General features: G+C 59.5%; 1 protein-coding gene across 6 annotated transcripts in view; it reads left to right on the forward strand.

Annotated features, from left to right (window-relative positions):
* Positions 1-5,944, forward strand: part of SEPTIN9 (septin 9) — a 151,597-nt gene extending 145,653 nt beyond the window's left edge. For all 6 annotated transcript variants that reach the window (XM_036110441.2, XM_036110443.2, XM_036110442.2 and 3 more), the window contains 2 exons: positions 2,888-2,939; positions 4,045-5,944. In XM_036110441.2, coding sequence (XP_035966334.1) covers positions 2,888-2,939; positions 4,045-4,180 — 188 coding nt within the window. In that variant the 3' untranslated portion in view covers positions 4,181-5,944. The remainder of the gene's footprint in view (positions 1-2,887; positions 2,940-4,044) is intronic.
* Positions 5,945-12,960: the final 7,016 nt, after the last annotated feature.

Consider the following 12,960-nt stretch of genomic DNA (forward strand, 5'->3'; position numbering starts at 1 on the left):
GAGGCCAGAAGTCAAGGTGTCAGCAGGGTTCGTTCCTTTCAGAGGCCCTGAGGGAGAATGTGTTCCAGGCCTCTCTCCTGGTGGCTGTCAGCCATCCTTGGCGTCCCTTGGCTTGTCCCCAATCCCCACTCCACCTTCAGCCTTCTGACTGTGTCTGTCTTTTCCTCACAAGGACATTTGTCATTGGCTTAGCATCCACCCGAAATCCAGGGTCATCCCCTCTTATGCTCTTTACCTTAAGTATAAATTCAAAAACTCTTTCCAAGTAAGCTGCCATTCACAAGTCCCGAGGGAGTTGGCAGGTGGACATGGTTTGGGAGACACAGTTGAACCCCCTCGGGTGGTGGCGCCCGAGGTGGGCTGCACCTGGGCGTTTCTTCACCCTCCGCTCTGTTCGTCCTCCCTCTTTAGAACAGAGGAGGGAGAAGGGATAGTTTGAAATGGGCCACTTTGTCTTCGATCCCGTGGCTGAGGGCCGGTATAGACAAGGTCGGGAAGGCGCTCACCAGCCCCCACGCCCCCACACCCCCCACCCCCGGCCGCCCCGGCCGTGAAATTGGGCAAGTCCCTTAATCCTCCAGGGCCTCAGTTTTCACCATCCTTAAAATGGGTACTATGTGCCAAGAGTTTAGTAAAAATGACAGAATGTCTCAAAGACTTTTAGAGCTTTGGGGGCAGCAAATGCTCTAAGAAAGTGATCACCGTGAAATTGAAATCCGGTCAGTGAGCTCCCTCCCTCCCTCCCTCCCTCTCTCTCTCCCTCCCTCTCTCTCTCCCCCTCCCCCTCCCCCTCCCCCCCCCCCCCCCCCCCCCCGTGCTGGCTCACTTTACATGCATCATCTTGCTGCATGCTTAACCCCCCCACCCCCGGCTGTCCCTGCACCCTCCTGCAGAGAGGCCCAGGCTGTAGCACCCAAAGGGCCCACCCCTGCACTGCTAAAGCCTGGGGGAGGCATGGAGCGGTGCACAGACCCGCCTCGGGGCACCCCCGTAGGTGCTGGTGGGTGGGTGCAGGATGGTGTTCTCTGAACCAGTGTCTGCTGGCTCTCTCCTGTCGCAGCTCTCCCCTCCTCTAGGGGTGTCTCTGTGGGGGCCGCTCAGCATCCCGTCCCACGAAGGCAGTCCTCAACCAGGCTTTACCTGGGCTCGTCTGCCTTGGCTCCAGCTCGTCCTGAAATGTTGCTGTTTAGGAACTGTTCCCCGGGCCCATGTTCCTGAGGGTGGAGAAGTGTGGGATAAGAAAGGCCCGTGGGGACGCAGGGATGCCGGAGAGGGTTGGGGGCAGCCCAGGGATGGACACGCCTCTGCTGCCCCCTGGCGGCCGGCTCTGGCCCGCAGGCTCACCTTGCGGTGGTTGTGAGAAACAGTCCCGCGGCTCCCGTAGGGACGGTTGCGAGGTGGCGGGTCTCCCATTCCTGCAGCCTTCATGAGGACCTGGAGGAAATCTCTGCCCCCGTCTGCGTAGCTGAACTTCCCCAGCACACTGGCGGCTCTTTATCTCCGGGGCCTTGTGCGCTCAGAACTGACCAGAGGATGGGCCGCTCTGTGCTCGCCCCGGCGAGCCTGGTTAACACACGCTTTTGCCTCGTTCTTGCCTCCCCCCTCCATCCCTGGTCCTGCTTCTTTGATCTTTCCCCCCACTTGGTGTGCGCCATCCTGAGATGGTTTACTCCTCCTCGGAAACTACCTGGCATCTTCAGGAGGAGGGTGGGGTGTAAGAAAGCACAGTTAACTAACTCATCGAGTCCTCTTGCGTCCCTGGGAGGTGGGTGACATCTGAGCCCCACTTTACAGAAGAGGAAACTGAGGGTCAGAGAGGCCGGGATAAGTCACCCCAGGCCAGGAAAAGCAGCAGGGCTCTGTTCTTCCTGCCGGCTCTCACCGCTTCTCCACGTCAGGTAGCAATGCTACGTGAGAGTCCATCCGCAGAAGGTTCTAGTGCGGGCCCCGCCCATGCGGGTGGGGATGTGGGAGGAGGACCAGGGGTGTGGAGGGCGGAACCCAGGCAAGCCGCAGCTGGAATAAAATCAGGAGCGCCCCAGGGCTCGGCAAGGTGGAGGCACTGAGGCTTTCTCTCGCCAGCCCTGCCTGCCAGCTTATGGGGGGGGTGGGGGGGGACAGGCTCATTCCCTGCGTTCTGAGCCCCGATTCCCTGAGATCACAGAAGAGGAGCCATAGTAGTGTCTCGGGTGTGTGGGTTAAACGTGCAGGCGCCCTGCACCTGACGCCTCTCCGTTCGACCTCTGTGCCCGCCCGCCTCAGTGCAGACGGCGCCGCTTGCCGCCCGTTAAAGGGTCTGCACGTACGTGGTAATTATGCACACGAGTCACACAGCAGAGCCTTAAAGTGAACAGGGAGACTGCCACCAGCTCTGGCCCCAAGCCACCACCAGGGTACCGCTCAAGGGGACCTGGGGGCACCTGGGGGCCCCTGCCTGCCCCGTCTTCCCACGTCCCCAGAGCTAACCCCTGCCCTGCAGCCCATGCTTTGGACGTCTGTGTGTGGCTAGGAACGTAGGGTTCCTGAGCTCGATGTAAATGGTGACACGTGTGGGAGAACGCCCAGCGGGGCACAGGTTCTTGAAATGCCATCTTCAGTCCCTGCCTTGTTTCATTGCCCCCGCCCACCCCTGCTTTCAGGGTCCCCTGGGACATGCTGCTCTTCCCAGGAGACCCCCCTGGTCCCCAGCAATGGCCCCATTAGACCAGACCCCTCCGGAGGGCGGGCGCCTGGTCAGGCCTGCGTGCCTGTGGGTGCCCAGGGCTCCCCTGTGGGGCGGTGACTCCTGCCCCCACCAGCCCACCTGCCCAGGGTCCTCTTGGCACCAGAACTACTGGGGGGAGGGGCTTCAAGTGACCTTAAAGCTCCTTTTGTCTCCTCTCCTCAGTTGAGAACACCACCCACTGTGAGTTTGCCTACCTTCGGGACCTCCTTATCAGGTGAGAGAGGGCTGTGGGGTGTCTGCCTTGGCCCCGAGAGGGCCCTAAATCAGGAGCGTGGGCACTGGGGGAGCAGGCAGAGGTCCTGGTCAGCAGCTGGCCTGTCCTCCCCCAGGAAGACCTCGGAAGCCCATTGTCTAAAACACATCCATGGAAATGAAGCAGGAAGTAAAGAGCCTTCTTAATCTGTGGGAGAGAACCCGATGGGAGGGGGATGGGAAGGGGTTGGGGAAGGGGCCGGGTTCTGATCACCGCAGCGTGAGTCCATTAGATTCAGGGCCCCAGGGGGTCTTTTGTGCTGGGCATGGGGGTGGTGTCCCCCACTCCCATCCCAGCGTCTTCTGACCCCACCGCTCTGACCTAGCTGAGGCTTCTCCTTGCTTTTCCTTGAGCCCAGGCAAGGAGTGGCCATCCTTAAGCCATTAGAGAGGGTGCCAGGTGCCTGGGCCTGGGCAGGTAATTGGAGACAGTAGGGGCTCCTCATGGCACCAGAGGCTCCCAGCTTCTCAGTCAGCAGGCGGATGCATCCTGGGCGTGAAGTCCAGTGGAGGGACGAGGCCGTCTCTCGGGGCCTCTAGGTTAGGAAGTGGAGTGTGGCTTGTGGGAGTGACCCCACCGTGTTGGAGAGCCTGGCTGCAAAAGATGCCCACCACAAGGCCTTCCCACCCGCCTTTCCAGTCTCTCCTGCGGGGCTGCGAGGGAGGCAGAACTTGAGCACAGGACTGTAGGGTCACCTAGCACTCGAGCTCAGGCCGTAGTCCCCCACTGGCCGTTGGCCTGGTGCTTCTCGATGGCAGCAAGGACATGCCGGTGCTGTCCCCTCCGTGCACCCAGCCCCTACCCTTGCACTGGCCACAGGCTTGACACAGACAGAGGGGACACGTGCATTAGAACAGAGCTGTTGGGAGAAGGTCTGGGTCACCATGGAGACGGCCCCACACCCCTGCCATACCCAGGCCTGGGCCGGCTCGCTGGGCCTTACAAGCCCTCCCGGGGGCCCCCTGAAAGCCAAGCAGGGGGCATGGGGTGCAAGGGGGGCAGGCAGTGGGAGTCCTGGGTCCGAGCCAGCGGGATCAGCATCCGCGACCTCCCTGTGTCCCCCCAGGACGCACATGCAGAACATCAAGGACATCACGAGCAGCATCCACTTCGAAGCCTACCGGGTGAAGCGTCTGCACGAAGGCAGCAATGCCATGTCCAACGGCGTCGAGGAGAAGGGGCCCGAAGCCCAGGAGATGTAGACCCACCCTGCCCCCGGGACCCTGCCCCCCCGTCCTTTCCAGCACCACCCCCAGGCCCACCCACATGCCCCATTTTATTTTATATAATTTTCTCACTTGTCATCGTTCTCTGCCCCTTTACACGCCACCAAGTAACAAGATCACGTGTGCCCTCCTGAGTATGTGCGTTCTTAGCCGCTGACTGTGGGGCCTGGACCGGGTGGGGCCTCGGGCAGGAGGCCGTCCCTCTGGCCGTCCTCGAGGTCTGCGAGAGGCTGGGCCACGGCCAGGAGGGGCAGGAGGGGACCCGCGGCTTCGGTGCCAGCCCCCAACCCCCCCCTCAACTGCAGGCACAGCTCCGGGTCGCCCTCGGCCCCAGCCTCTGATTGAGGCAGGCTTGTGCAGGGGAGCTGTCCTGGCCACCCCCGGAGCCCCTTCCTGCCCCCTCTCTACACGGCCTAGACCCGTAACTCAGAGAGCCCCCACCCTTGCCCCCCCCGCCCAGGGGAGAATAGTTAATTCCGTGAGATGCAGGTTGCCAATTGCTTAGACACCGGGAGGTGCATCGCCTGCCGCCCGCCCGCGAACCCGTCCTGGAGCAGAAAGTGCCTTTATCAGCCGTCCACGAGCCAGCCTTCTCTCCCCCGCTGTCCCCGCTGTCCCCACCACCGGCACTGGGAACTGGGGACAAGTCGGAGAGAGGGAGGTGTGTCTTCATCTCTCCATCGCCTTCCCCGCCCCCCCCAGGATTTGATTGAGCATGCAAAGGAAGGAAAAAGATGCACCCCACTCCAGCCCACCCCCATGCTTTGGGGGAAGGTCCAAGCAGGTGGATCTGGTGGAGGAGCTGAGGGAGGAAGAGGTGACTGTGCAGGAAAAGGGGGGGCTGTGTGGGGCCGGGCCTGTTCAGAGCTGCCCATGTGACCCCAGGGCCTGCCCTGCACCGTCCCATGTGACTGGGAGAGTGTGTTTCTGTCCGTCCGTCTGTCTGTTTAGAAATCTCTTTGGCCTAAGATGCTCCACCCCAGGTACACATTCAGCCGTCTTGGCCCAGGCCTTGCTGACCTTGACCCCGGGAGCTTTTTGTTGCCCTAAATGTGCCTGGGCTCCTGCACCCCAGAGCCCATCGTAAAGACCCCCCCGAAGAGGGAGAGGTCAGGAGGCAGGTGTGCATGGCCCCTCATCGGGCTGCAGCCCGGGGTTTTACGAGCAGGGCTCGGCCGGTCGCTCCCGCTCCCTCACCCTGTGTCTCCACAGGGAGAGCAGCTGGGGCCGTCCGAGCCGCGCACGGCAGGCGGCGGGTGCTTCTCCCTGCCTTCTGGAGAGCCAGGGGGCTGGCGCAGGTCCTGAGATTAGACACGGGGGAGGTACACGTCTGTCTGCAAGCAGCGGGAGGAAGGGGATGCAGACAGGCCTGTGTAGGGTGTGCGTGTGTGCGTGTGCGTGTGTGTGTACGATGTCCTTGCATTGCGTGCTCACTCCCCACCGGAGACAGGAAGGACCCCTTAGCGAAACCATTGACTTGCCGACTTGCCACGTTTTTGCCAAAACCAAGATTTCAAAGGACACCTCCAGCTTCAGCGGAGGGGTGAGGGCGCGGGGCAGCCCCCCGGGCGGGACGGACCCGCTTTCCTTCTCTGTAGCCAGATCGTGACAGATCGTGACTTTTCACTGGCTTCTGTCCCACAGTGGCCTTTTGCTCTGTGCCTCCTGAGAAATTCGTCTTTTTGTATAAATAACAAAGTGTTGAAACTGTATTTCCTGAAATAAATGTCCGAACGCGAACGTGGCGGGGGGGACGTGCTCCCCTCCGGGACCCCAGAGGCGCGATTCTCCTTGGGGAGGAAGCCGCTGTCGCCGCGATTCTGGGGGCTGCTGAACCTCGTGCCGGGGCGCCGCGTTCGGGGGCTTCGGAAGCCCGCGTGTACGTGGAAAGCCAGGGGCAAGGCTTCCCCCCGGAGGCGCCGCAAGCGGCTTTCGTTCTGTATTGTCCGAAATAAAGTTTCTCTTCTTGAATCTCGCCCTACCAGATCGAACCCCAGGAGCTGGTCAGGAGCTGAGACGGTGGCCCCGAGTGGAGGCTGCCGGGGGCGCGTGTCTCTGCACACCCCCGCGGGCGCTCGGGGCCGAGCCCTTTGCTGTGCATGACACACCACCGCACAACAGAAATCCATTCCCTCCCGCTTCCGGAGGCCCCAAGTCCGAGATCGAGGTGCCGGCGGGCTGTCCTTTCCCTGGCCTTCTGCTCTGTGCCCCCCTCTGTCCTTGCAGATGAGAAACAGGTCTCTTGTAAGGCACTCCCTTTGGATTTGGGGCCCATCTTCAGGATGGCCTCATCTCATCCTTAATTACATCTGCAAAGACCCTGTTTCCAAATAAGGCCACGTCCTGAGGTTCTGAGAGGACATGAATTTGGGGGGCGGGTGCTGTTCAACCCAGGGCATCCCCTACCCACCCCCTCCCCATCGCTGGGTCTCAGGGATGAGGCGGCCGCAGAGGGCCCTGCAGCGGGGCTCAGATGGTGAGGGTTCAAGGTTTGCTCTGCCACGGACCAGCTGGGGGAGGATTACCGCAGCCCCTCGGGCCGCCCCAGCCCTTCCGTCGGGCAGGGTGGCTCGTTCTGCAGAAAGTAAATGGGTTTCGTGTCCAAATGAATCAATGGGCGGTGGCCACGTGGACCATCTGCTTCCTGGATTCTGAGGTGCCCCCCGCTGCCGACGTCTGCTGGGGGTAGAGGAGGAGGACAGGGTCAGCCCAGGGGTGGGGGCTGCGGGGTCATCATCTCAGGACTCCTCCAGCTCTGAAGCTCCCCCTCCCTCCTCCAGACTGAAACTGTCCCCATTTTCGCCCCTGCTGGACACCCGCGTCCGGCAGCTGCTCTCTCTGGGCCTGACCCTCTCCAGGGCCCAACACGGGCTCCAAGCCTTGATCTCTGTTCTAGAATCTGGCTCCTTCCCCCCGGGGGCTTACTTACCGTGTCTGGCCGTCTCCCTGTCCCTGGCACTGCTGGTCCCTCACGTGCCAGCCTGGCGGCGACCAGGACACTAGCTCTGCCCATCCAAGGGCAACCCGGGAATGCCTGTGGTGATGGGGGCTCGTCCCCCACCCAAGCAAGCAGATCCCCTATAGATCCGGGTGACCAACTGTCTGGTCTGCCTGCACATGTGGGGTTTCCAGGGATCTGGGACTTCCAGCCCTAAAAGTGGGAAGGTCCTGCGTGAGCCAGACAAGTTGCTCACCCTATGTAGACCCCACACCACCCTGACCCTTCTCCCACCGCTCAGGGTCCTGGTCGTGGACTCCTTGGCCCAAGGGGCTCCTACGGAGCTGCGAGGTCTGGGCTGGGCTGTTGCCAAGACATCCTGGGGGTGAGCAGGTGGCCCCAAGGACAAGCCATAGAGTCATGCTGGCTCTGAGCACCTGTGTGGGGGTGGGATGTCCCGAGGGGCTGTGGTGACCAGGTGTCCTGTGCTCATGCCTTCCCTGCTCTGGGCTGCAGGGTTTGAACAAGCCGGGAAAATGATTACAACAACAGGCAGTTTGGGGTGGGGTGCTTTTCCAGACCCTGCCTTGTGTGTGTCCTTGCATCCGGTGAGGATCCATGGCAGGTGGCCTCCACCTGGGGGAGAAGCCAGATGTCAATCAGCTGACTGGGGGGTCTCCTTTCAGATCTATATTTATGGATGTGCCCTCCTCATTGTTAAACACTACTTTCTGACTACCAAAGTAACATAGACAAAGTAGACAATGTGGAATGTGGAAAATGCCAGGAAAAAAAAAAAAATACCCCACCAGGAAATGAAAAGCCCACCATCCTCCTCCCTAGTGCCAACTCTGGTGGGGGCTGGCGTCATTATCATCGTGGTTCCTGGGCTTTGCTTTGTATCCTGCTTGATATGGTTTTAGGGGTGCTGAGGAGAGGAAATTGGGGGGCAGGAGGGAGGGTGAGAGCCATGCAGACTTCTGGGCCAGACCCCAGTGTGCACAGCTGAGGGATTTGGAGGCATCCTGTCTCAGGGACCACCTTGCAGAGGTCCCTGGCCCTCCCCTTCTCCCTTCTCCCTGCTCTCCCCCTCCCCCTGAGGAAGGAGAAGGGGGACAGCCCTCCAAGTAGGTTGGGCCCAGCTCGGCTGTCTAGGACGGTGAAAATTGGGACTCAGCAGACCAGATGCATTTCCTGCCTTGGCGCCTAGAACACTTTCCAGATGTGTGCACTGCCCCAAGGCCCAGGCAGGAGGGGCCCGGGGAACCCGACCCAGCTGTGTCAGGGACGCTGGCCTAATGCCAGCACATGGGTCAGTCACTGATGAAAATGTCACCATGAGGAGCCCAAACCTGGGAGCCTGTCCTTCGAGAGTCCCAGGGAGGCTGTGGTTCCCTCTGCTGATCCAGGCTGGCTGTAGACCCCAGCCCTGCCCCCACTCTGAGGGCGCTGGCCTTTCCAGAAAGTAAGATGCCCTGGCTTTTCTCTGATGGTATTAGTCACACCTGCTTCCTGTAGAAAGTGTGAAAAACAGAGAAAAGCCAGAAAACAACAACCCTAACAGCGAACCCAGAAACCCACCGTTGCCAGTCAACCGGCTACTGTATGGGAGATAAAGAAGCGCTTTTAAATGCATCGGCAAACTTTGTTGTCTTTCCAAAACTGAGCTCAGATCGAGCACATCCTTTTGTAACCCGCATTTTCACTTCCTATCAGTGAGGGTTTTCCCACTTCATTGTGTTTTCTTGGAAAACAGGATTTTAATGGCGGTACGTTAGTCCATCCCGTACACCTGTCTTACTAAGTGAGGATTGCTACGTTTTCACCCCTGTCTGTGGGCTGTGCCCAGAGGGCCGGAAGGGTGCAAGCCTTGCCTGTCCTCCTCACAGATGAGAGAGGTGCCTGGTTGCAGAAGCTACTGGAAATGGTTCAGAAGCCCACGCTGAAAGGGACTGTGTAGACCCAGAGCCAGGAGGGACCCCAGGATTGTGTTGACCCGTCCTTCCTCCTCCTGCCCGGTTCCATCGAGGCTCTCGTTACTGAGGTTTGGCATGTGGGTGGGCGAAGCATCCTTGTGAAGTCGTGCACACCAACCATCAGAGTCTCACATGTGACGGTGTCACGGAGCTCAGGGCTCACTGCACAGAACACTGCTGTGACCCTATTACCGAAATGCTCATTTCTGAGCTGCTTTTCCACGTAGATTCAAGTAGGCAGCTGGGCATCTCTTGAATGGGTCCGCCAGGGAGACCCCAGCAGGTCACCCCTCGTCGATCACATATTGAGACGCCCCAGAGGCTAGAGGGGGTGGGTGGGGAATGGAGGGGTGGATGCAATGGTCCCTGGAGGGATCACGTGGGAGAGGCACCGAGGACCCTCAGACTGGTCCCTGACCAGTCCCTCAGCTTCAGGAGAGACAGGAAGGTACAAACAGCCCTGTGGTCATTGTCCATCGAGGTAAGTGCCAAGGGAGAAGGTCCAGGCCTGGAAGGTCGTATAATGGGGGACCCGGCCCATGATGGGGTAGGCATCAGACGGGGCTTCCTTTGTGTGAAGGCCTGAGTCGGGGGGAGCATGGAGTTGGAGGGGACCAGGAGGCCAGAGGCTGGAAGCGGCAGAGGGGGTGGGGAGGCCAGCTGGGCTGAGTCTACCCCAAGCCAAGCCCCTCCCCGCACCCCTGCAAGGCTGGCCCCACCACCCTCCTTTCTCCCGCCTGTGTGAGCCCCAGCCACTCTCCCGCTGTGCCCCTGCCTGGTGCCCCCCCCAGGACACTGATGCCCCAAGTCCTCCAGGCGGGGCCCCTGGCCAGCCCTCTGCAGGTCCCTGGAGAGTCCTGGGCCGCCGCTCAGCCGCCGTTTCCCAGGCAAGCCGCGGATCCTGATAGAAGAGTGCAGCTGAGTGGATGCCCAGAGCCCAGGGAGAGAGCATCTTCCTTCCTGTCGGCTGTAAATAATGAGAATAAAGAGGGACTATGAATGATTAAAGCTGCCCAGAGTGAGTGGGACTTGAACTGTCTGCCGGCTTTAAAAACTAATTACTTGGAGAGTGTTGTGCCAGGGAACGGTTGCCCGTTTCCCACAATGCCCTCTCCCTCCTCCCCCTCCTTCCTCCTCCCCCTCCCCTCTTCCTCCTCCTGCCCCTCCTCCCCCTCCCCTCTTCCCCCTACCCCTCCTCCCTCCTCCTCCCCTCTCCCCTCCCTCTTCCTCCTCCTCCCTCCTCCCTCCTCCTCCCCTTCTCCCCTCCCTCTCCCCCTCCTCCCTCCTCCTCTCCCTCCTCCCCCCCCTCCTCCCCCTCCTCCCTCCTCCCTCCTCCCCTTCCTCGGGTGCCAGGGACACCAGCATCAGGCTGATCAGCCAGTCCTGGCACATGGAGAGCTGCCATGGCCCCTCCATCTCCCTGATTATGACTTCACTGGAGCCTGTCCCACGAAGAAATACAAGTCCCCTGAAGGAAACAGCCACATGGAGGGATCACGTGGGGGAGGCACCGAGGACCCACGCGGGCAGAGCTGAGACTGGAGCTGGAGCACTCAGGAGACCCCCAGGGGCGGCTTTACCAGCCAGGCCAGGGTGGGCACCACTCAGAACCAGGCTCTGCACCCTGCCTGGAGCCCCGCGAGGGGGCTGGGGGATGCGCGGCCCCAGGGGATGCCCCTGGCCCGGTGGCTCCCAGACATCCCGCCCTCAGAACGTCCTTGCGTGCCAGGAGTTGGGGCAGGGGGACGGGAGTGAATGTTTCTGGGGACAGAGCTTCAGTTTAGGAAAAGAGAACGTTCTGGAGGTGGATGGCAGCGGCGGCGGCTGCACAACAATGTGAATGTGCTCAACGCCCCCAAACTGTACATTTAAAAAAGGCTAAAATGGTAAATTTTATGTGATGTCTATTTTACCACAGTTTTAAAAATAAATATTTTTAAAAAGGCTGTCTGTGTCTCAGGCCCACTGGGTCTGGGACAGGCTGGTCTCACGGTGGAAGATGTGGTTCCAGCATGTTCTAGCATGGCAAAGAGAAAAGGGTGAATACCTGCATCTCCCGCTGGAGAAAGGGGCCCTGGGGCTGCAAGGGGGCCTCTGCCAAGGGAAGAGAAAATTGTGCCCTTCAGCCAGCTGCAAGTAGGGCTTTGAACGCTGGGGGGGGGGGTAGGACCAGCAATGCCTCCCAGTTGGTGAGGTGTGGGGGGTGTGGACATGGCCTGGGGAGGGGGTTGCTGAGTCTCGGGATTTGCAACCAGATTAACTCAAGGGGGCCAGTCATTACAGGGGCTCAGTGGCATCTTTGGGTCTTCACTGTCTATTTGGCAGCCGAGGCACAGCCCCCCACCTGACCCCACCCCCCCTCCTCAGGGTCCTGTTTGGAGCTCCAGCTCCCCAGGGCAGCTGGGGGTAGGTAGGGGAGAGAAAAGTCCTTTCCGGGAACAGAGGGCCCTGATGTTTGTCCAGCACTTCAAGGTTTACAGAGATTCCCACTCAAGTGATGCCTTTGGAGAAGGCACATCCAGGGCTGCCGGCTCCGCTGCCCGGGTGAGGAGACAGGTCATGCAGCAGGGTGGTGGCGGAGGCCTGGCTCCCCGGCTTCCTCCTCTGAGTGCCTTGTGCTCTGGGAGCTGCTTTGGACAGCCCTTCCTCTGCCGCCATCCCCCCAGGAGGAGCGGGGCTGGAACACAGCCGTATTCAGTCTCATTGCGCCGGGCTGCCTGTGGTCTCAGAGCAGGGAGTGTGGTCTGCATGCACACATGTGAGCACGCCAGCAAACACGCATGCCCCCATAGCACATGATACAGGGAAACACACGGGGTCAAGAGAGCCCACTGGTTTGGGACTGCAATCGGTGTCCCCCCCCAAATTCATATGTCGGAGCCTACCCCCAATGTGATGGAAATTGGAGGTGGGGTCTTTGGCAGGGATTAGGTTTCTTCAGGATGTGATTCATGCTTTATAAGAGACAAGACAGCTCTCTCTGCATGTGCACGCACTGAGGAGAGGCCATTTGAGCAGTGAGAAGGCAGCTGTCTACAAGCCACAGAACCAGCTCTCACCAGGAGCAGAATCTGCCTGTCAGCACCTTGATCGTAGACTCCCTGGTCTCCAGAAGTGTAAGGAATAAATTCCTGTTGTTTAAGCCACCAGTCCATGGTATTTTGTTATATCTGCCCAAGCAGATGAAGACAACCACCATCACCACCATCATCACCACCATCAGCACCATCATCACCATCACCACCACCATCATCATCACCATTATCACCACCATCATCATCATCATCATCATCACCACCACCATCATCATCACCATTATCACCATCATTATCACCATCATCACCATCATCATCACCACCATCATCATCTTTACCCCCATCATCATCACTCTCACCACTGTCACCACCATCATCACCACCATAACCAGTACCATCGTCATCACCATCATCATCATCACTATCATAATCATCACCATCACCAACATCATCACCATCATCATCACCACCATCACCATCTTTATCACCATCATCATCACTCACCACCATCAGCAGCACCATCACCACCATTATCACCACCATCACCATTATCATCACCCTCAGCACTGTCACCACCATCATCACCAGCACCATCACCATCACCAACATTATCACCAACCTGCTGAGGCTGACAGGATGGCCTCAACTTGCTTCTCTGCCCTGGAGTCTAAAGGAATGAAAACCAGGGGCACCCGGCCGGCTCAGTCAGTGCAGCGTATGACTCTTGATCTCGGGATTGTGAATTTGAGCCACGTTGGGCATAGAGATTACCTAAAAATAAAATCTTAAAAAAAAAAAAAAAAAAAG

The sequence above is a fragment of the Halichoerus grypus genome, chromosome 2 (genome assembly GCF_964656455.1).
Source record: "Halichoerus grypus chromosome 2, mHalGry1.hap1.1, whole genome shotgun sequence".
NCBI classification, from domain to species: Eukaryota; Metazoa; Chordata; class Mammalia; order Carnivora; family Phocidae; genus Halichoerus; species Halichoerus grypus.